Raw genomic sequence first — 24506 nt, forward strand, 5'->3', positions numbered from 1 at the left:
CTTTATTAAAACACGTTTCGAAAAGAGAAAAAAACTATAATTTCCGTTCTAAGAGCTTTAATATAACCTCACAGTGAAACGTTCAAGGAATCCGAGTAAAACATTCTCAGAACCTCCATGCAACCTAAAAATAGAAGTTCCCAGAAGAGGCGAACTGTTCACTTCTGCTCTCAAAACATAAACTTCCCCTTTTACTGGTCAGGAAACGTAGACCTTCGTTCCCACAACCAACATCAAACCAAAAACATACGTTCCCACAACGTTTAACGAACCAATTGTGTTTGTTTCGTTCTACTTTGATAGTGGGCTCAACCATTTCCTCAGGCAAACTATTGGACCTTTATTAATTGGCTGAAAAAAGTATAACTGATGCTCTCCCTTCTCATTGGCTCCTCCCTCCTCCCTCTCTCTCCCTTCTCCCTCTCTCTCCCTGATGCTCTCCCGCCTCCCTCTCCCCACATCCCTCTCTACCCCTCTTTCCCCCTTCCCCATCACACTCTCACCCCCACCCCTTCATTTTTCTCTTAGCCAATATTGGAATTTTGGGGTCTCCAACAATCCTCCATTGCGCATCTAGAAATAGAGCAACCACCACAATATCCATGTCAAATTATTTGATGAGATTATCATTCAATTTCTTCACACCAGGACAGGGCAGGTCAAAGAGTTATTTTAGATAGTTATAGTTTGTATTGGACATTTCTCGATTTCTCCGGATGTATGCACCGGTGGTTTTCAACTGTGTCGAATTCGGAGGGAGTTCCAGAACGCAGTTATAAACGGTTGGAACGCGTCCCGTTTGTAGTCTAGTCAGGCGGTCTGTTAGATCCCGGAGAGAGAGAGAGAGAGGGAGAGGGCTTGAGTAGGGGACAAATGATGGCAATAGCGAAGATACCGTGGCTACTTCTCCTCGAGATGGGATTGTACGCCAGTTGTTTCGTTTGTGGAATCGTCACGGCAGCGTCTCTCACTATCACACAGGTAAAGAAAGTGAAAAACGTTTGTCTTCTCATGTTAACTTTGCAAACACTGGTAGGCTAATGTTGCCATACTGTTTCGACTGGCTGTCTGCTTTGGACTGACTTGTATGTCGCAGTTGTACAAGTTTACTTTGATTTACTTTCCCGAGCTGACTCTTCTTTCTTGGAATCACCAGATAAAATGAGTTTGACTGGGGGAGAATAGTAGCCTCATTTGACGTCTTATGATTGAATAAGCGCTTTGTACATTAGGAGAAAGTAGGACCCTGGAAGTGTATGAAACGGGTCATATGACCGACTGCCTCGCTGCTTTCTCCTAATGCTGTACCAGTTTCACCATCCTAATTCTGTACCAGAATGGGTACGTGAAAACCCACTTAAAGCCATATTAACGCTATATTCATTCAACCGAGGCAGGGCTTAAAGGCAGGGCAATATGTAACTTTTTTGGGGCGACCAAATTCACATATAAAATGTGAGTTATAAATTCATCATTCTACTTGAAAGCAAGTCAAATCAGCTGTAGTTCTGTTATATGTGTGCTATTTATATGCTTTACCCTTATTAAGTATTGTTTTTGCGTCTTTAACTTTCGGTTTTGTACAACGTTGTACAACGTCTCTACACGAGACGATGTTATGTTCACGTAAACTGAAATTAGGCAAACTATTAAAAGAGTTTTAGCAACCAGGAAATGTTGGAGCGATTTCTGCATAGTGCAAGTTTAAGCTATTTCACCTAGTTCATGTTCAACCTACAATAGCCAACTGGCTACTTTCTATAGTGACACATGACCTCTCTTACAGCTTTCACTTGTTCCTGAAATATCAGTCCCGGGAAGTGTAGCTAAAGATGTGACACAGTCATGGCTGTGACTTGTGAGAGTGTAACTATAGTAACGTGGAACTAAAACCAAAGAGCTCTGATACAGACATGTAATCATGTGACCTGGCTGCGGTCTCCTGGTGTCAAATTATAAACCGCATGCTTTGAGTCAAGAGCAAAATGACCGAGACAAAGATGACAGAGAGTGTGGTGTTGATGGTATCCTTAATGAAATGATCAAATATACAGACAACAAATTCCAATTGGCTATACTAAAACTCTTTAACATCGTCTTTAGCTCTGGCATCTTCCCCAATATTTGGAACCAAGGACTGATCACCCCAATCCACAAAAGTGGAGACAAATTTGACCCCAATAACTACCGTGGAATATGTGTCAACAGTAACCTTGGAAAAATACTCTGCATTATCATTAACAGCAGACTCGTACATTTTCTCAATGAACACAATGTACTGAGCAAATATCAAATTGGCTTTTTACCAAATTACCGTACAACAGACCATGTATTCACCCTACACACCCTAATTGACAACCAAACAAACCAAAACAAAGGCAAAGTCTTCTCATGCTATGCTTGTGTTCTAAAAATATGTATTTTTTTAATTCCAGTACTCAAGTTCAATATAATTTATTATGGCAGAATATTCATTGTGTTCCGTTCATAAATATTCGCCTTGTAAAGAAACAGTGTAGAATTGCATCAAATGGTAAAAAAAAAAATAATAATAATAAAAGTAATATTTTTTTTACTTTCAGACAAAGTCAGGCGCCCATGTCTGAGCTAGTACGTAGCAGCTAATATCTTGTATGACATGTCTTTGTAGACATAAGGTGAATGTCCAGTCCCCTATTATTGACTGGGGTGAATGTCCAGTCTCCTATTATTGACTGGGGTGAATGTCCAGTCCCCTATTGACTGGGGTGAATGTCCAGTCCCCTATTGACTGAGGTGAATGTCCAGTCCCCTATTGACTGGGGTGAATGTCCAGTCCCCTATTGACTGGGGTGAATGTCCAGTCCCCTATTGACTGGGGTGAATGTTCAGTCTCCTATTACTGACTGGGGTGAATGTTCAGTCTCCTATTACTGACTGGGGTGAATGTTCAGTCTCCTATTACTGACTGGGGTGAATGTTCAGTCTCCTATTACTGACTGGGGTGAATGCCCAGTCCCCTACTGACTGGGGTGAATGTTCAGTCCCCTATTGACTGGGGTGAATGTTCAGTCCCCTATTGACTGAGGTGAATGTTCAGTCTCCTATTATTGACTGAGGTGAATGTTCAGTCTCCTATTATTGACTGAGGTGAATGTTCAGTCTCCTATTATTGACTGAGGTGAATGTTCAGTCTCCTATTATTGACTGAGGTGAATGTTCAGTCTCCTATTGACTCTGGGTGAATGTTCAGTCCCCTACTGACTGGGGTGAATGTTCAGTCTCCTGTTGACTGGGGTGAATGTTCCGTCCCCTATTGACTGAGGTGAATGTTCAGTCTCCTGTTGACTGGGGTGAATGTTCAGTCCCCTGCTGACTGGGGTGAATGTTCAGTCTCCTGTTGACTGGGGTGAATGTTCAGTCTCCTATTGACTCTGGGTGAATGTTCAGTCCCCTGCTGACTGGGGTGAATGTTCAGTCTCCTGTTGACTGGGGTGAATGTTCAGTCTCCTATTGACTCTGGGTGAATGTTCAGTCCCCTGCTGACTGGGGTGAATGTTCAGTCTCTTGTTGACTGGGGTGAATGTTCAGTCCCCTATTGACTCTGGGTGAATGTTCAGTCCCCTGTTGACTGGGGTGAATGTTCAGTCTCCTGTTGACTGAGGTGAATGTTCAGTCTCCTATTGGCTCTGGGTGAATGTTCAGTCCCCTATTGGCTCTGGGTGAATGTTCAGTCCCCTATTGGCTCTGGGTGAATGTTCAGTCTCCTATTGGCTCTGGGTGAATGGTCAGTCTCCTATTGGCTCTTGGTGAATGTTCAGTCCCCTATTGGCTCTTGGTGAATGTTCAGTCCCCTATTGGCTCTGGGTGAATGTTCAGGCCCCTATTGACTCTGGGTGAATGTTCAGTCCCCTGTTGACTGAGGTGAATATTCAGTCTCCTATTAGCTCTGGGTGAATGTTCAGTCCCCTATTGGCTCTGGGTGAATGTTCAGTCCCCTGTTGACTGGGGTGAATGTTCAGTCTCCTATTGACTGGGGTGAATGTTCAGTCCCCTATTGGCTCTGTGTGAATGTCCAGTCCCCTATTGGCTCTGGGTGAATGTTCAGTCCCCTATTGGCTCTGGGTGAATGTTCAGTCCCCTATTGGCTCTGGGTGAATGTTCAGTCTCCTATTGGCTCTGGGTGAATGTTCAGTCCCCTACTGACTGTGGTGAATGTTCAGTCCCCTATTGACTGAGGTGAATGTTCAGTCTCCTATTGGCTCTGGGTGAATGTTCAGTCCCCTGTTGACTGAAGTGAATGTTCAGTCTCCTATTGGCTCTGGGTGAATGTTCAGTCCCCTTTTGACTGAGGTGAATGTTCAGTCTCCTATTGGCTCTGGGTGAATGTTCAGTCCCCTATTGACTGGGGTGAATGTTCAGTCCCCTATTGGCTCTGGGTGAATGTTCAGTCCCCTATTGGCTCTGGGTGAATGTTCAGTCCCCTATTGGCTCTGGGTGAATGTTCAGTCTCCTATTGGCTCTGGGTGAATGTTCAGTCTCCTATTGACTGGGGTGAATGTTCAGTCCCCTTTTGGCTCTGGGTGAATGTTCAGTCCCCTATTGGCTCTGGGTAAATGTTCAGTCCCCTATTGGCTCTGGGTGAATGTTCAGTCTCCTATTGGCTCTGGGTGAATGTTCAGTCTCCTGTTGACTGGGGTGAATGTTCAGTCTCCTATTGGCTCTGGGTGAATGTTCAGTCTCCTATTGGCTCTGGGTGAATGTTCAGTCCCCTACTGACTGTGGTGAATGTTCAGTCCCCTATTGACTGAGGTGAATGTTCAGTCTCCTATTGGCTCTGGGTGAATGTTCAGTCCCCTGTTGACTGAAGTGAATGTTCAGTCTCCTATTAGCTCTGGGTGAATGTTCAGTCTCCTATTGACTGGGGTGAATGTTCAGTCTCCTATTGGCTCTGGGTGAATGTTCAGTCCCCTATTTACTGGGGTGAATGTTCAGTCCCCTATTGTCTCTGGGTGAATGTTCAGTCCCCTATTGGCTCTGGGTGAATGTTCAGTCTCCTATTGGCTCTGGGTGAATGTTCAGTCTCCTATTGACTGGGGTGAATGTTCAGTCTCCTATTGACTGGGGTGAATGTTCAGTCCCCTTTTGGCTCTGGGTGAATGTTCAGTCCCCTATTGGCTCTGGGTGAATGTTCAGTCCCTTATTGGCTCTGGGTAAATGTTCAGTCCCCTATTGGCTCTGGGTGAATGTTCAGTCCCCTATTGGCTCTGGGTGAATGTTCAGTCCCCTATTGGCGCTAGGTGAATGTTCAGTCCCCTATTGGCTCTGGGTGAATGTTCAGTCTCCTATTGGCTCTGGGTGAATGTTCAGTCCCCTTTTGACTGGGGTGAATGTTCAGTCCCCTATTGGCTCTGGGTGAATGTTCTGTCCCCTATTGTCTCTGGGTGAATGTTCAGTCCCCTATTGGCTCTGGGTGAATGTTCAGTCTCCTATTGGCTCTGGGTGAATGTTCAGTCTCCTATTGACTGGGGTGAATGTTCAGTCCCCTTTTGGCTCTGGGTGAATGTTCAGTCCCCTATTGGCTCTGGGTGAATGTTCAGTCCCCTATTGGCTCTGGGTAAATGTTCAGTCCCCTATTGGCTCTGGGTGAATGTTCAGTCCCCTATTGGCTCTGGGTGAATGTTCAGTCTCCTATTGGCTCTGGGTGAATGTTCAGTCCCCTATTGGCTCTGGGTGAATGTTCAGTCTCCTATTGGCTCTGGGTTGAATGTTCAGTCCCCTTTTGACTGAGGTGAATGTTCAGTCTCCTATTGACTGAGGTGAATGTTCAGTCTCCTATTGACTGGGGTGAATGTTCAGTCCCCTATTGGCTCTGGGTGAATGTTCAGTCCCCTATTGTCTCTGGGTGAATGTTCAGTCCCCTATTGGCTCTGGGTGAATGTTCAGTCCCCTATTGGCTCTAGGTGAATGTTCAGTCCCCTATTGGCTCTAGGTGAATGTTCAGTCCCCTATTGGCTCTAGGTGAATGTTCAGTCCCCTATTGGCTCTAGGTGAATGTTCAGTCTCCTATTGGCTCTAGGTGAATGTTCAGTCCCCTATTGGCTCTGGGTGAATGTTCAGTCTCCTGTTGACTGGGGTGAATGTCCAGTCTCCTATTACTGACTGGGGTGAATATTCAGTCCCCTATTACTGACTGGGATGAATGTCCAGTCCCCTATTACTGACTGGGGTGAATGTCCAGTCCCCTATTGACTGGGGTGAATGTCCAGTCCCCTATTGACTGGGGTGAATGTCCAGTCCCCTATTGACTGGGGTGAATGTCCAGTCCCCTATTGACTGGGGTGAATGTCCAGTCCCCTATTGACTGGGGTGAATGTCCAGTCCCCTATTGACTGGGGTGAATGTCCAGTCCCCTATTGACTGGGGTGAATGTCCAGTCCCCTACTGACTGGGGTGAATGTTCAGTCCCCTATTGACTGAGGTGAATGTTCAGTCTCCTATTATTGACTGGGGTGAATGTTCAGTCCCCTATTATTGACTGGGGTGAATGTTCAGTCTCCTATTATTGACTGAGGTGAATGTTCAGTCTCCTATTGACTGGGGTGAATGTTTAGTCTCCTATTGGCTCTGGGTGAATGTTCAGTCCCCTATTGACTGGGGTGAATGTTCAGTCTCCTATTGGCTCTGGGTGAATGTTCAGTCTCCTATTGGCTCTTGGTGAATGTTCAGTCTCCTATTGGCTCTGGGTGAATGTTCAGTCTCCTATTGGCTCCGGGTGAATGTTCAGTCTCCTATTGGCTCTGGGTGAATGTTCAGTCTCCTATTGGCTCTGGGTGAATGTTCAGTCTCCTATTGGCTCTGGGTGAATGTTCAGTCTCCTATTGGCTCTGGGTGAATGTTCAGTCTCCTATTGGCTCTGGGTGAATGTTCAGTCTCCTATTGGCTCTGGGTGAATGTTCAGTCTCCTATTGGCTCTGGGTGAATGTTCAGTCTCCTATTGGCTCTGGGTGAATGTTCAGTCCCCTTTTGACTGAGGTGAATGTTCAGTCTCCTATTGACTGGGGTGAATGTTCAGTCTCCTATTGGCTCTGGGGTGAATGGTCAGTCTCCTATTGGCTCTGGGTGAATGGTGCTACAGCAACAAAGGTGATAATGGCTGGAGTCAATGTTGCTTGTTATTGCTGATCCTCACAGCACGTTAAAGGTTTTAAACTAATGTATAAATTCACTAATTAAGCTTTGCCATACCCTGGTTTAGCTGAATTGATGCCCCTGAGAGACAGAGACAGACAGACGGACAGAGAGAGACGGAGACGGCGAAACACAGACAGACAGACAGAGAGTTCTTTGAACCACTATGACGGGTCATGTTGTCAATTCTGTGAATTTTCAGTCAATTTTAAACTAACAGTGATTGGTGATCTCTTTCCCTCTCTACACCCCCCCCCCCCCCCGTCTCTGTCCAGGGGAGTTTCAGGGGTCTCTGTATCCTGTACGGGACAGTAAATCACAACTCGTCATCAGACTCCATATTGGTCCAGACCTCCAGCTCTCCCTCGCTCTGTTACTTTGTCTCTGCTATCTCAGTCTGTGTAGCAGTGTTCTGTTTCTCTATATCACTATACTGGATATATACATGCTGCCTGGATGGAGGGGTTAACAGGTGAGTGTTTCTCTATATATATATCACTGTACATGTCTATCTATATACAGTGCATTGGGAAAGTATTCAGACCCCTTGACTTTTTCCCTATTTTGTTAGGTTACAGCCTTATTCTAAAATTGATTAAATTGTCCCCCCCTAATGAGTACACACAATACCCCATAATGACATCACAATACCCCATAATGACATCACAATACCCCATAATGACATCACAATACCCCATAATGACAAAGCAAAAACAAGATTTAAGAAATGTTTGTTAATATAAAAAAACTGAAATATCAGATTTACATAAGTATTCAGACCCTTTACTCAGTACTCTGTTGAAGCATCTTTGGCAGTGATTACAGCCTCAAGTCTTCTTGGGTATAACGCTACAAGCTTGGCACACCTGTATTTGGGGAGTTTCTTCCATACTTCTCTGCAGATCCTCTCAAGCTCTGCCAGATTGGATGGGGAGCGTTGCTGCACAGCTATTTTCAGGTCTCTCCAGAGATGTTCAATTGGGTTCAAGTCTGGGCTCTAGCTGGGCTACTCAAGGACATTCAGAGACTTGTCCCGAAGCCACTCCTGTGTGGTCTTGGCTGTGTGCTTAGGGTCGTTGTCCTGTTGGAAGGTGAACCTTCATCCCAGTCTGAGGTCCTGAGCACTCTGGAGCAGGTTTTCATCAAGGATCTCGCTTGGCATTCAGGCCAAATAGTTCAATCTTGGTTTCATCAGACCAGAGAATCTTGTTTCTCATGGTCTAAGAGTCTTTGGGCGTTTTTTGAAAACTCCAAGCAGGCCGCCATGTTCCTTTTACTGAGGAGTGACTTCCATCTGGCCCCTGTACCATAAAGGCCTGATTGGTGGAGTGCTGCAGAGATGGTTGTCCTTCTGGAAGGTTCTCCCATCTCCACAGGGGAACTCTGGAGCTCTGTCAGAGTGACCATCGGGTTCTTGGTCACCTCCCTGACCACGGCCCTTCTCCCCCCGATTGCTCAGTTCGGCTGGGCGTCCAGCTCTAGGAAGAGTCTTGGTGGGTCCAAATTTCTTCCATTTAGGAATGGAGGCCACTGTGTTCTTGGGGACCTTCAATGCTGCAGATCTGTGTCTCGACACAATCCTGTCTCTAAGCTCTACGGACAATTCGACTTTGACTTCATGGCTTGGTTTTTGCTCTGACATGCACCATCAACTGTGGGACCTTGTATAGACAGGTGTGTACCTTTCCAAATCCTGTCCAATCAATTTAATGTACCACAGTTGGACTCCAATCAATTTGTAGAAACATCTCAAGGATGATCAGTGGAAACAGGATGCACCTGAGCTCAATTCCGAGTCTCATAGCAAAGGGTCTGAATACTTATGTCAATAAGGTATGTTTTTTATTTCATAAATTAGCAAAAAGTTCTAAACTTGTTTTCGCTTTGTCATTATGGGCTAGTGTGTAAATTGCTGAGTATTTTTTAATCCATTTTGGAATAAGGCTCTAACATAACAAAATGTGGAAAACGTCAAGGGGTCTGAATACTTTCTGAATGCACTGAACATGCTGCCTGTGACAAATTGACAATTTTGCTTCATGTTTAAACTGCCATTTTTCCTTTATCATTTTTTCCATTAAAATAATTTAAAAAATCTAAATTCCATGTCAATACAGAATAATGGTCCGATTACTTTAACCGCTAGGGTCGGGCAGTGACGTTCTCTCTACCTCAGTCAGATACCCTTGAAAGCGTCTCGGCTACGGCATGTTTGTTTGTCTGTAAGGGTACACTACAGCTACCGGGACGAAACCTTCTCTGGAGATAGTCTCGCTTTAAAAGTGCCCGTTCAGTGGCGCTTTGAAATTTACAGCCATCGCTAAGCAACCAAAACTGTCAAATCAAATAATCTGGAACGGGGGAGACTGATTAGTTGTCGTACTTCCGAGAAACACAAACGCCGGCATCTTTCATAGCGAGCTAGCGAGCGACGGAGATAAGAGGGGCACAGTATAGGCAGGTCGGCCACCAGTCTGACAGTCAGAACCGCGCGCTAGGCCAATCTGTATCTCTTAACGGAATGCAGACCGAACTCAACAGACCGAAGACTGAACACACACATCATTTGCAAAGAGAAAAGCTGCACTGTGATTTTAATATATGTTAAAGGAATACTTCAGGTCTGTTGTCTTCTTCCCCAGAGTCAGCTGAACTTGTAAATACCATTTGTATGGACTCCGTGTCCAATATGAAGGAAGTTAGAGGTCGTTTTGCGAGACAATGCTAACTAGTGTTAGCGCGCAATGACTGGAAGTCTATGGGTATCTGCTAGCATTCCATTTCATTAACAAGGCTTCTTTTCATTTAAACGTTTCAATTCGCTAGTCAGAAAAGTCCTTATAGCCCTCTCCCACTAGAATGAACCATATGCATCTTCTAGTGCTCTCTATTGATAGGCTAGGTGCCTGTCAGTCACAAAGCCAGCAATGTCCCGCCTCTCGGTACCTGTGTTAATAGGCTAGGTGCCTGTCAGTCACAAAGCCAGCGATGTCCCGCCTCTCGGGACCTGTGTTAATAGGCTAGGTGCCTGTCAGTCACAAAGCCAGCGATGCCCCGCCTCTCGGTACCTGTTTTAATAGGCTAGGTGCATGTCAGTCACAAAGCCCGCGATGTCCCGCCTCTCGGGACCTGTTTTAATAGGCTAGGTGCCTGTCAGTCACAAAGCCAGCGATGTCCCGCCTCTCGGTACCTGTGTTAATAGGCTAGGTGCCTGTCAGTCACAAAGCCAGCGATGTCCCGCCTCTCGGTACCTGTTTTAATAGGCTAGGTGCCTGTCAGTCACAAAGCCAGCGATGTCCCGCCTCTCGGGACCTGTTTTAATAGGCTAGGTGCCTGTCAGTCACAAAGCCAGCGATGTCCCGCCTCTCGGTACCTGTTTTAATAGGCTAGGTGCCTGTCAGTCACAAAGCCAGCGATGTCCCGCCTCTCGGTACCTGTTTTAATAGGCTAGGTGCCTGTCAGTCACAAAGCCAGCGATGTCCCGCCTCTCGGGACCTGTGTTAATAGGCTAGGTGCCTGTCAGTCACAAAGCCAGCGATGCCCCGCCTCTCGGTACCTGTTTTAATAGGCTAGGTGCATGTCAGTCACAAAGCCCGCGATGTCCCGCCTCTCGGGACCTGTTTTAATAGGCTAGGTGCCTGTCAGTCACAAAGCCAGCGATGTCCCGCCTCTCGGTACCTGTGTTAATAGGCTAGGTGCCTGTCAGTCACAAAGCCAGCGATGTCCCGCCTCTCGGTACTTGTTTTAATAGGCTAGGTGCCTGTCAGTCACAAAGCCAGCGATGTCCCGCCTCTCGGTACCTGTTTTAATAGGCTAGGTGCCTGTCAGTCACAAAGCCAGCGATGTCCCGCCTCTCGGTACCTGTTTTAATAGGCTAGGTGCCTGTCAGTCACAAAGCCAGCGATGTCCCGCCTCTCGGTACCTGTGTTAATAGGCTAGGTGCCTGTCAGTCACAAAGCCAGCGATGTCCCGCCCCTCTCTGTGTTATTTTGGAATCAGATTGAGTCAAGTCCTTAGAATGTACCAGAAGCCACTAAAATAGAGCTCCGTCTGCAATTTCTTTTCCATTCTGTGGCTTTCCCCCCGATTTGGCTGGCTACTCCATCCATGTACTTATGCGTAGACGTTGCCATTTTTAACCCATTATTATGTGCATTGTCCAACATTCCGCAATGGCTGTCTAACATTATGACCTGTGAGTGTGTCTGTCATTCGTGTGTGTGTGTGTGTGTGTGTGTGTGTGTGTGTGTGTGTGTGTGTGTGCGTGCGTGCGTGCGTGCGTGCGTGCGTGCGTGCGTGCGTGCGTGCGTGCGCGTGTGCGTGTGCGTGTGCGTGCGTGCGTGCGTGCGTGTGTGTGTGCGTGTGCGTGTGCGTGTGTGTGTGTGTTTCCAGAGAGCGTCTATGGCTGAGCGTGACCCTGGTGGTGTGTGGAGTGTTTCTCTTCTTCCTCCTGGTGACGGGCTGTGTGTTGAAGATAGGAAGAGACTCTCTGTGTGACTCTGTCCTACACGCTGTCCCCAACATCACCAGGTATCATACACATCTACCTAAACTTGTATTAGCAAGAGCTTTTCTTCATATAAAATCTCTGAATGGTGTGAGTACTGCTGCTACCAATACGACTCTAAATGGTTTGAGTACTGCTACCAATACGACTCTAAATGGTTTGTGAGTACTGCTACCAATACGACTCTAAATGGTTTGAGTACTGCTACCAATACGACTCTAAATGGTTTGAGTACTGCTACCAATACGACTCTAAATGGTTTGTGAGTACTGCTACCAATACGACTCTAAATGGTTTGAGTACTGCTACCAATACGACTCTAAATGGTTTGTGAGTACTGCTGCTACCAATACGACTCTAAATGGTTTGTGAGTACTGCTACCAATACGACTCTAAATGGTTTGAGTACTGCTACCAATACGACTCTAAATGGTTCGAGTACTGCTACCAATACGACTCTAAATGGTTTGTGAGTACTGCTGCTACCAATACGACTCTAAATGGTTTGTGAGTACTGCTACCAATACGACTCTAAATGGTTTGTGAGTACTGCTGCTACCAATACGACTCTAAATGGCTTGAGTACTGCTACCAATACGACTCTAAATGGTTTGTGAGTACTGCTGCTACCAATACGACTCTAAATGGCTTGAGTACTGCTACCAATACGACTCTAAATGGTTTGTGAGTACTGCTGCTACCAATACGACTCTAAATGGTTTGTGAGTACTGCTACCAATACGACTCTAAATGGTTTGTGAGTACTGCTGCTACCAATACGACTCTAAATGGTTTGAGTACTGCTACCAATACGACTCTAAATGGTTTGAGTACTGCTACCAATACGACTCTAAATGGTTTGTGAGTACTGCTACCAATACGACTCTAAATGGTTTGAGTACTGCTACCAATACGACTCTAAATGGTTTGTGAGTACTGCTGCTACCAATACGACTCTAAATGGTTTGTGAGTACTACTACCAATACGACTCTAAATGGTTTGTGAGTACTGCTGCTACCAATACGACTCTAAATGGTTTGTGAGTACTACTGCTACCAATACGACTCTAAATGGTTTGAGTACTGCTACCAATACGACTCTAAATGGTTTGAGTACTGCTACCAATACGACTCTAAATGGTTTGTGAGTACTGCTGCTACCAATACGACTCTAAATGGTTTGAGTACTGCTACCAATACGACTCTAAATGGTTTGAGTACTGCTACCAATACGACTCTAAATGGTTTGAGTACTGCTACCAATACGACTCTAAATGGTTTGAGTACTGCTGCTACCAATACGACTCTAAATGGTTTGAGTACTGCTACCAATACGACTCTAAATGGTTTGAGTACTGCTACCAATACGACTCTAAATGGTTTGAGTACTGCTACCAATACGACTCTAAATGGTTTGTGAGTACTGCTGCTACCAATACGACTCTAAATGGTTTGTGAGTACTACTACCAATACGACTCTAAATGGTTTGAGTACTGCTACCAATACGACTCTAAATGGTTTGAGTACTGCTACTACCAATACGACTCTAAATGGTTTGAGTACTGCTGCTACCAATACGACTCTAAATGGTTTGAGTACTGCTGCTACCAATACGACTCTAAATGGTTTGAGTACTGCTACTACCAATACGACTCTAAATGGTTTGAGTACTACTGCTACCAATACGACTCTAAATGGTTTGTGAGTACTGCTACCAATACGACTCTAAATGGTTTGAGTACTGCTACCAATACGACTCTAAATGGTTTGTGAGTACTGCTACCAATACGACTCTAAATGGTTTGTGAGTACTGCTGCCAATACGACTCTAAATGGTTTGAGTACTGCTACCAATACGACTCTAAATGGTTTGTGAGTACTGCTACCAATACGACTCTAAATGGTTTGTGAGTACTGCTACCAATACGACTCTAAATGGTTTGAGTACTGCTACCAATACGACTCTAAATGGTTTGTGAGTACTGCTACCAATACGACTCTAAATGGTTTGTGAGTACTGCTGCTACCAATACGACTCTAAATGGTTTGTGAGTACTACTGCTGCCAATACGACTCTAAATGGTTTGAGTACTGCTACCAATACGACTCTAAACGGTTTGAGAGTACTGCTACGGCCACCAATACAAACATCTAAGTTTACACACTCTACTGCCCACAGTTCTGAAAACATGACACATCTAAATAAGAAGTCTACTTGCATTGGTAGTAGTAGCAGTACTCACAAACCTATTAGTCGTATTGGTGGCCGGAGCAGTACTCTCAAACCATTGAGAGTCGTATTGGTAGCAGTACTCACAAACCTATTAGAGTCGTATTGGTAGCAGTACTCACAAACCATTTAGTCGTATTGGTAGTAGTACTCACAAACCTATTAGTCGTATTGGTGGCCGTAGCAGTACTCTCAAACCATTGAGAGTCGTTTTGGTAGCAGTACTCACAAACCATTTAGAGTCGTATTGGTAGCAGCAGTACTCACAAACCATTTAGAGTCGTATTGGTAGCAGTACTCAAACCATTTAGAGTCGTATTGGTAGCAGTACTCAAACCATTTAGAGTCGTATTGGTAGCAGCAGTACTCACAAACCATTTAGAGTCGTATTGGTAGCAGCAGTACTCACAAACCATTTAGAGTCGTATTGGTAGCAGTACTCACAAACCATTTAGAGTCGTATTGGTAGCAGTACTCAAACCATTTAGAGTCGTATTGGTAGCAGTACTCAAACCATTTAGAGTCGTATTGGTAGCAGTACTCAAACCATTTAGAGTCGTATTGGTAGCAGCAGTACTCACAAACCATTTAGAGTCGTATTGGTAGCAGTACTCGAACCATTTAGAGTCGTATTGGTAGCAGTACTCAAACCATTTAGAGTCGTATTGGTAGCAGTACTCACAAACCATTTAGAGTCGTATTGGCAGCAGCAGTACTCAAACCATTTAGAGTCGTATTGGTAGCAGCAGTACTCACAAACCATTTAGAGTCGTATTGGTAGCAGCAGTACTCACAAACCATTTAGAGTCGTATTGGTAGCAGCAGTACTCACAAACCATTTAGAGTCGTATTGGTAGCAGTGGTACTCACAAACCATTTAGAGTCGTATTGGTAGCAGTACTCAAACCATTTAGAGTCGTATTGGTAGCAGCAGTACTCAAACCATTTAGAGTCGTATTGGTAGCAGTACTCAAACCATTTAGAGTCGTATTGGTAGCAGTGGTACTCACAAACCATTTAGAGTCGTATTGGTAGCAGTACTCACAAACCATTTAGAGTCGTATTGGCAGCAGTACTCACAAACCATTTAGAGTCGTATTGGTAGCAGCAGTACTCAAACCATTTAGAGTCGTATTGGTAGCAGTACTCACAAACCATTTAGAGTCGTATTGGTAGCAGTACTCAAACCATTTAGAGTCGTATTGGTAGCAGTACTCACAAACCATTTAGAGTCGTATTGGTAGCAGTACTCGAACCATTTAGAGTCGTATTGGTAGCAGTACTCAAACCATTTAGAGTCGTATTGGTAGCAGTACTCAAACCATTTAGAGTCGTATTGGTAGCAGCAGTACTCACAAACCATTTAGAGTCGTATTGGTAGCAGTACTCACAAACCATTTAGAGTCGAATTGGTAGCAGCAGTACTCACAAACCATTTAGAGTCGTATTGGTAGCAGTACTCAAACCATTTAGAGTCGTATTGGTAGCAGCAGTACTCACAAACCATTTAGAGTCGTATTGGTAGCAGTACTCACAAACCATTTAGAGTCGTATTGGTAGCAGCAGTACTCACAAACCATTTAGAGTCGTATTGGTAGCAGTACTCAAACCATTTAGAGTCGTATTGGTAGCAGTACTCAAACCATTTAGAGTCGTATTGGTAGCAGTAGTACTCACAAACCATTTAGAGTCGTATTGGTAGCAGTACTCACAAACCATTTAGAGTCGTATTGGTAGCAGTACTCACAAACCATTTAGAGTCGTATTGGTAGCAGTACTCAAACCATTTAGAGTCGTATTGGTAGCAGTACTCAAACCATTTAGAGTCGTATTGGTAGCAGTACTCACAAACCATTTAGAGTCGTATTGGTAGCAGTACTCAAACCATTTAGAGTCGTATTGGTAGCAGTACTCAAACCATTTAGAGTCGTATTGGTAGCAGTACTCACAAACCATTTAGAGTCATATTGGTAGCAGTACTCAAACCATTTAGAGTCGTATTGGTAGCAGCACTCAAACCATTTAGAGTCGTATTAATAGCAGCAGTACTCACAAACCATTTAGAGTTGTATTGGTAGCAGTACTCACAAACCATTTAGAGTCGTATTGGTAGCAGTACTCACAAACCATTTAGAGTCGTATTGGTAGCAGTACTCACAAACCATTTAGAGTCGTATTGGTAGCAGTACTCACAGACCATTTAGAGTCGTATTGGTAGCAGCAGTACTCACAAACCATTTAGAGTCGTATTGGTAGCAGTACTCACAAACCATTTAGAGTCGTATTGGTAGTGGTACTCACAAACCATTTAGAGTCGTATTGGTAGCAGTACTCGAACCATTTAGAGTCGTATTGGTAGCAGTACTCACAAACCATTTAGAGTCGTATTGGTAGCAGCAGTACTCACAAACCATTGAGAGTCGTATTGGTAGCAGCAGTACTCAAACCATTCAGAGTCGTATTGGTAGCAGCAGTACTCACAAACCATTTAGAGTCGTATTGGTAGCAGTACTCACAAACCATTTAGAGTCGTATTGGTAGCAGTACTCAAACCATTTAGAGTCGTATTGGTAGCAGCAGTACTCACAAACCATTTAGAGTCGTATTGGTAGCAGTACTCTCAAACCATTTAGAGTCGTATTGGTAGCAGTACTCAAACCATTTAGAGTCGTATTGGTAGCAGTACTCAAACCATTTAGAGTCGTATTGGTAGCAGCAGTACTCACAAACCATTGAGAGTCGTATTGGTAGCAGCAGTACTCAAACCATTTAGAGTCGTATTGGTAGCAGTACTCTCAAACCATTTAGAGTCGTATTGGTAGCAGTACTCAAACCATTTAGAGTCGTATTGGTAGCAGTACTCAAACCATTTAGAGTCGTATTGGTAGCAGTACTCCCAAACATTTAGAGTCGTATTGGTAGCAGCAGTACTCACAAACCATTTAGAGTCGTATTGGTAGCAGCAGTGCTCACAAACCATTTAGAGTCGTATTGGTAGCAGCAGTACTCACAAACCATTTAGAGTCGTATTGGTAGCAGTACTCAAACCATTTAGAGTCGTATTGGTAGCAGCAGTACTCACAAACCATTTAGAGTCGTATTGGTAGCAGTACTCAAACCATTTAGAGTCGTATTGGTAGCAGCAGTACTCACAAACCATTTAGAGTCGTATTGGTAGCAGCAGTACTCACAAACCATTTAGAGTCGTATTGGTAGCAGCAGTACTCACAAACCATTTAGAGTCGTATTGGTAGCAGCAGTACTCAAACCATTTAGAGTCGTATTGGTAGCAGTGGTACTCACAAACCATTTAGAGTCGTATTGGTAGCAGTAGTACTCAAACCATTTAGAGTCGTATTGGTAGTAGTACTCACAAACCATTTAGAGTCGTATTGGTAGCAGTGCTCACAAACCATTTAGAGTCGTATTGGTAGCAGCAGTACTCAAACCATTTAGAGTCGTATTGGTAGCAGTACTCACAAACCATTTAGAGTCGTATTGGTAGCAGTACTCAAACCATTTAGAGTCGTATTGGTAGCAGTACTCACAAACCATTTAGAGTCGTATTGGTAGCAGTACTCAAACCATTTAGAGTCGTATTGGTAGCAGCAGTACTCACAAACCATTTAGAGTCGTATTGGTAGCAGTACTCACAAACCATTTAGAGTCGTATTGGTAGCAGCAGTGCTCACAAACCATTTAGAGTCGTATTGGTAGCAGCAGTACTCACAAACCATTTAGAGTCGTTTTGGTAGCAGTACTCACAAACCATTTAGAGTCGTATTGGTAGCAGCAGTACTCACAAACCATTTAGAGTCGTATTGGTAGCAGTACTCAAACCATTTAGAGTCGTATTGGTAGCAGTACTCAAACCATTTAGAGTCGTATTGGTAGCAGCAGTACTCACAAACCATTTAGAGTCGTATTGGTAGCAGTACTCAAACCATTTAGAGTCGTATTGGTAGCAGTACTCAAACCATTTAGAGTCGTATTGGTAGCAGTACTCACAAACCATTTAGAGTCGTATTGGTAGCAGTAGTACTCACAAACCATTTAGAGTCGTATTGGTAGCAGCAGTACTCACAAACCATTTAGAGTCGTATTGGTAGCAGTACTCAAACCATTTAGAGTCGTATTGGTAGCAGTACTCAAACCATTTAGAGTCGTATTGGTAGCAGTACTCAAACCATTTAGAGTCGTATTGGTAGCAGTACTCAAACCATTTAGAGTCGTATTGGCAGCAGTACTCACAAACCATTTAGAGTCGTATTGGTAGCAGTACTCAAACCATTTAGAGTCGTATTGGTAGCAGTACTCAAACCATTTAGAGTCGTATTGGTAGCAGCAGTACTCACAAACCATTTAGAGTCGTATTGGTAGCAGTACTCAAACCATTTAGAGTCGTATTGGTAGCAGTACTCAAACCATTTAGAGTCGTATTGGTAGCAGTACTCACAAACCATTTAGAGTCGTATTGGTAGCAGTACTCACAAACCATTTAGAGTCGTATTGGTAGCAGTACTCACAAACCATTTAGAGTCGTATTGGTAGCAGTACTCACAAACCATTTAGAGTCGTATTGGTAGCAGTACTCAAACCATTTAGAGTCGTATTGGTAGCAGTACTCACAAACCATTTAGAGTCGTATTGGTAGCAGTACTCACAAACCATTTAGAGTCGTATTGGTAGCAGTACTCACAAACCATTTAGAGTCGTATTGGTAGCAGCAGTACTCACAAACCATTTAGAGTCGTATTGGTAGCAGTAGTACTCACAAACCATTTTGTAAACCAGTAGCTGTTTACACACTTTACAAACGTCTCAACATTCCTATTGCAAATGAATGAATTGTGGATGTACTCCCTCTATCTAGCTGTGAAGAGGCTCAGTCTAGGACCTGGATCAGTCCTTACACTGGAACACAGTTCTACACTGGACTGTACAACGCTGGGGTAGGTATTAACACACAGTACTACACTGGACTATACAGGGCTGGGGTCAGTATTAACACACTGGACTATACAGGTCTGGGGTCAGTATTAACACACAGTACTACACTGGACTATACAGGGCTGGGGTCAGTATTAACACACAGTACTACACTGGACTATACAGGGCTGGGGTTAGTATTAACACACAGTACTACACTGGACTATACAGGGCTGGGGTCAGTATTAACACACAGTACTACACTGGACTATACAGGGCTGGGGTCAGTATTAACACACAGTACTACACTGGATTATACAGGGCTGGGGTCAGTATTAACACACAGTACTACACTGGACTGTACAGGGCTGGGGTCAGTATTAACACACAGTACTACACTGGACTGTACAGGGCTGGGGTCAGTATTAACACACAGTACTACACTGGACTGTACAGGGCTGGGGTCAGTATTAACACACAGTACTACACTGGACTATACAGGGCTGGGGTCAGTATTAACACACAGTACTACACTGGACTATACAGGGCTGGGGTCAGTATTAACACACAGTTCTACACTGGACTGTACAGGGCTGGGGTCAGTATTAACACACTGGACTATACAGGGCTGGGGTCAGTATTAACACACTGGACTATACAGGGCTGGGGTCAGTATTAACACACTGGACTATACAGGGCTGGGGTCAGTATTAACACACTGGACTATACAAAGCTGGGGTCAGTATTAACACACTGGACTATACAGGGCTGGGGTCAGTATTAACACACTGGACTATACAGGGCTGGGGTCAGTATTAACACACACACTTATGACATCACACTGCCCCGTATTCTTCTTCTTCTCTCTCCAGACTGCGGTGTGGGTGAACTTCTTTTTCTGGATTCTGATTGGCGTGCTGGTGGTGATCCAGAGAGGTCAAGGGTCAGAGTTCAGAATGACGGCGGCCGACCCCTTAGCCACGCCCTCTGAGACAGAACCTTTCTTCCCGCGCCCGACCCGGCCCCAGTGACTCATAACCGTCTCACCTTACGACCTGTTGGCTAGACACGTGTGGATGTGTGCAAACACATGACGGAGACATGCACACACACACACACGGGGGACGGACACACACACACACGGGGGACGGACACACACGTACTCCTCACTGTCTGACCTGTTAGTAGAGAATGAATGAACCTCACCCTGTGTATGTTTTCAGAGAGAGTCCTCCTCACACACACACGTGTACTGTTCCTGGGGTCAGTGTCTATGCGGATCTCTGGTTCTGAGTACTGCGCCCCAGTGAAGCAGAGATGGCCTAGCTGATTTAAGGCAGCATCTGTCTCTTCACTGGGCTAAAGGATTTAACAAACATATACCATTGGTAACACGTAGTGTCACTGTAGCTTGCTCTGTGGTCCCTCCATCCACAGTCCTTTCTCTGTGGTCCCTCCATCCACAGTCCTTTCTCTGTGGTCCCTCCATCCACAGTCCTTTCTCTGTGGTCCCTCCATCCACAGTCCTTTCTCTGTGGTCCCTCCATCCACAGTCCTTTCTCTGTGGTCCCTCCATCCACAGTCCTTTCTCTGTGGTCCCTCCATCCACAGTCCTTTCTCTGTGGTCCCTCCATCCACAGTCCTTTCTCTGTGGTCCCTCCATCCACAGTCCTTTCTCTGTGGTCCTTCCATCCACAGTCCTTTCTCTGTGGTCCCTCCATCCACAGTCCTTTCTCTGTGGTCCCTCCATCCACAGTCCTTTCTCTGTGGTCCCTCCATCCACAGTCCTTACACCGTGTGTGTGTGTGTGTGTGTGTGTGTGTGTGTGTGTGTGTGTGTGTGTGTGTGTGTGTGTGTGTGTGTGTGTGTGTGTGTGTGTGTGTGTGTGTGTGTGTGTGTGTGTGTGTGTGTGTGTGTATCCCACTACGGACCACTGCCAAACCAAGGCTACTGCACCACAGTCAGCTTTCAGCAATGTCACACTGTCCTACAGAAACAGACAGACAGACAGACAGACAGACAGACAGACAGACAGACAGACAGACAGACAGAGACAGACCTTATGTCTTCCTGACTACTAAGACACAAAGCAACCATTTTGTTACTGTGTTCCCTTTCTGCCTGCACTTACTTAGATTCTTTTTTTTAATTTTTAAAAAGCAAAAACATGTATTTTGTTTGAGTGAATGAATTATTGTTGCCATTTGCTGATACTGTATCGTTGAATCTTTTTTTACAGAGCTTTATTAAAAGCAGGTATCGACCATCCAATTAAAGATACATTTTGTTTGTCAGATATTCTTAATCCTTTCCTTCATTTTTGTTCTTTATTTCAGTCTGGGTGGGGCAACCTTGGTGCTGCTGTAGAGATCAAGGGTTTACAGGCTTTTTATCGAGCACTACACTAACACACCAGGAGTTTTGATTGGACAGATTGAGAATCATACTGTGTAGACAGGAGATTTGATTGGACAGATTGAGAATCATACTGTGTAGACAGGAGATTTGATTGGACAGATTGAGAATCATACTGTGGAGACAGGAGTTTTGATTGGACAGATTGGGAATCATACTGTGTAGACAGGAGTTTTGATTGGACAGATTGAGAATCATACTGTGTAGACAGGAGTTTTGATTGGACAGGTTGAGAATCATACTGTGTAGACAGGAGTTTTGATTGGACAGATTGGGAATCATACTGAAGATTATGGAGGGTGTAAGGCCTAATTAGACCCTCTGATAGCCCCTTCAACCGAGTCAGCAAGACTTCAGAGCGAAGTGCTATCCCGACACCCACTGCGATATGTTTGGAGTTAGCGCATTTTCATATCAAATAACGGAGAGACATTACTAATTTTATATGCCGTGTGCAGTTGTTTTTCTGATTTTGAGACTTGACACATTTAACAGACAAAATACTTCCCAAATGAAATGTTACTGAGGTTTATACCTGGTAAAACGAGAGCGAGAACAGATTAGGGTTGAATGGCGGGAACTCGATTACCGAGATTTACCGCCCCAAACCACTCCCTTTCCCAGGTTAAATAACTGCGAGAAACCGGAAAAACGATAATACATTATTTATATGAACGGCACGGGTGTGAAATGGAACTGATAAATGATATGTTATGTCTAAATCTGGCTTCTCCCACGTCGGCATGATAAATCAACGTTTAGGGTGGGGACACACAGCCCATCTCAGTATGGAGCGCGGTTCACAATGCATGTGTAGACCTGTCATCTCATCATTGTAACTTGTTGTATGGTGACAGGTACATTATCTGCTGCAGGTTTTTTTTTAATTGTAAAGATTCGTTAGATTTTTTTCCTATTGCAGCTGCAGAATTTTAAAACAGCCTATCACTCGTCTTTCTCTCTCTCCATCCAAAATAGATAATCCCTGTTCTAGATTGATATATAGTTCTACACAGTGCAGATTTTAGCATGTGAATCTTGGTGGGGCAAACTCGAAAAATGTTTTTGGGGGGGGGGTGCCAGCAAAGCCACTACACAACACAAAACTAAACAATACAGTAACTGCACTAGAACGGTGACAAACGATGCCCACAAACTGTTAGGGCCTACATAAAGCAGGTCCCATCAGCAGAGTCCCAACAGCAGTCCCAACACCTTACCACTGTTACACCTGGCTGTCAGCGGAGCCTTGTCTGGCAGCGAAACAGTTCATTCAGTCTCATTTAAAAACATAGCTGATATGGCTGACTTGCTTAAACAAATGTGGTTTCTACTCACAATTGAGATGTGCAGACTATGGCATAAGGGGACGACGAGTGGATAAAGGAAAATCCGTAATTTAGATTAAGACATTAATGAGGGAGCTAAAATGGACGTAGTTAATATGACTATTTGTTCAGCACTTTTGAAATGTACAGCGACAGAATTAAGAACATGGGCCGTTCTTACAGTATTCTCCCTGTACACCAAGTCAGAACTATAGAATAAATAAAGGGGGCATATAAGTAGATCCCGTGTGGCTCAGTTGGTAGAGCATGGCGCTTGCAACGCCAAGGTTGTGGGTTCATTCCCCACGGGGGGACCAGGATGAATTTGTATGAACTTTCCAATTTGTAAGTCGCTCTGGATAAGAGCGTCTGCTAAATGACTTAAATGTAAATGTAGACAATAACAGCTCTTACAATATTTGATGATGACATTTCTCTATAACAGGCTACAGGCTAAATGTGCACCACCAAGTCAGAACAGTAGGCGAAATTCTGAGGGGAAGAGGGACCAAATTACAGTGCAATCGGAAAGTATTCAGACCCCTTCACTTTTCCCACATTTTGTTACCTTACAGCCTTACTTGATTGGAGTCCACCTGTGGAAAATTCAATTGAATGGACATGATTTGGAAAGGCACACACATCTATATAAGGTTCCACAGTTGACAGTGCATGTCAGAGCAAAAACCAAGCCATGAGGACGAAGGAATTGTCTGCTTGGAGTTTGCCAAAAGTCACCTAAAGGACTCTCATGAAACCAAGATGAAATCCTGATGACACCAAGATTGAACTCATTGGCCTGAATGCCAAGCGTCACATCTGGAGGAAACATGGCACCATCCCTTCGGTGAAGCATGGTGGTGGCAGCATCATGCTGTGGGGATGTTTTTCAGTGGCAGGGACTGGGAGACTAGTCATGATCGAGGGAAAGATGAACGGAGCAAAGTACAGAGAGATTCTTGATGAAAACCTGCCCCAGAGCACTCAGGAACTCAGGTGGGACGAAGGTTCACGACCCTAAGCACACAGCCAAGACAATGCAGAAGTGGCTTTGGGACAAGTCTCTAAATGTCCTTGAGTGGCCCAGCCAGAGCCCGGACTTGAACCCAATCAAACCTCTCTAGAGAGACCTGCAAATAGCTGTGCAGCGACGCTCCCCATTCAACCTGACAGAGCTTGAGAGAATCTGCAAAGAATGGGAAACCTCCCCAAATACAGGTGTGCCAAGCTTGTAGCGCCATACCCAAGAAGACTAAAGGCTGTAATCGTTGACAAAGGTGCTTCAACAAAGTACTGATTAAAGGGTCTGAATACTTCAGTTATCTTTTATTTATAAATTAGCAAACATTTCTAAAACCTGTTTTTGCTTTGTCATTATGGGGTGTTGTGATGTCATTATGGGGTATTGTGTGTAGATTGATGAGGGGGAAAAAAACTATTGAATCAATTTTAGAATAAGGCTCTAATGTAAGAAAATTTGGAAAAAGTCAACAGGTCTGAATACTTTCCGAATGCACTATATTAGGGTGCGGTATATGGACTACTAACAGCTTACTACACAACACACACTTAGTATTACTTTATTAGCTACAGTATACATGTCTCTCTGGCATACATCATGTATGCAGCAGCATACAAGAGATTTTTTTGGACTCACAGTTGTGCTGTGCTCACTTGAACAGGACGGTGGTGCTTTGGTCCTTCTTGCGTGCAAATTTTGTCATCAAAGTCTGGGATTCTCTGGATTTATGGTGCTTTCAAAACAACTGGGAACTCAAAAAAACAAAGTCGAATCATGGCATCAGTGATCTTCAGGTCGGAGCTCTAGAAAGAGGCAGAGTTGGATGACAATTCAAAACTTATTTTTTAAGTCGGAGCCCGTTTAAAAAAATATTTTTTTTTTTGAGTTCCCAGTTGTCTTGAACT

At 44.3% G+C, this 24506-nt stretch overlaps 1 protein-coding gene across 1 annotated transcript; it reads left to right on the forward strand.

Annotated features, from left to right (window-relative positions):
- Positions 1-492: 492 nt before the first annotated feature.
- Positions 493-21133, forward strand: LOC129865907 (transmembrane protein 179B-like). The gene is made up of 5 exons (XM_055938991.1): positions 493-981; positions 7446-7642; positions 11563-11700; positions 18782-18860; positions 19710-21133. The coding sequence occupies exons 1-5, from the start codon at positions 874-876 to the stop codon at positions 19866-19868; spliced, it is 681 nt and encodes a 226-aa protein (XP_055794966.1). The 5' UTR covers positions 493-873; the 3' UTR covers positions 19869-21133.
- Positions 21134-24506: the final 3373 nt, after the last annotated feature.

The sequence above is a fragment of the Salvelinus fontinalis genome, chromosome 11 (assembly GCF_029448725.1).
Source record: "Salvelinus fontinalis isolate EN_2023a chromosome 11, ASM2944872v1, whole genome shotgun sequence".
NCBI lineage: Eukaryota > Metazoa > Chordata > Actinopteri > Salmoniformes > Salmonidae > Salvelinus > Salvelinus fontinalis.

Bases quoted from the DNA above. Each gene is read 5' to 3' on its own strand.
- LOC129865907 (XM_055938991.1), top strand. From the start codon at position 874: ATGATGGCAATAGCGAAGATACCGTGGCTACTTCTCCTCGAGATGGGA. The intron at 7,643-11,562 runs GTGAGTGTTTCT...GTGTGTTTCCAG, and splicing joins CTGGATGGAGGGGTTAACAG to AGAGCGTCTATGGCTGAGCG. The intron at 11,701-18,781 runs GTATCATACACA...CCCTCTATCTAG, and splicing joins GCTGTCCCCAACATCACCAG to CTGTGAAGAGGCTCAGTCTA.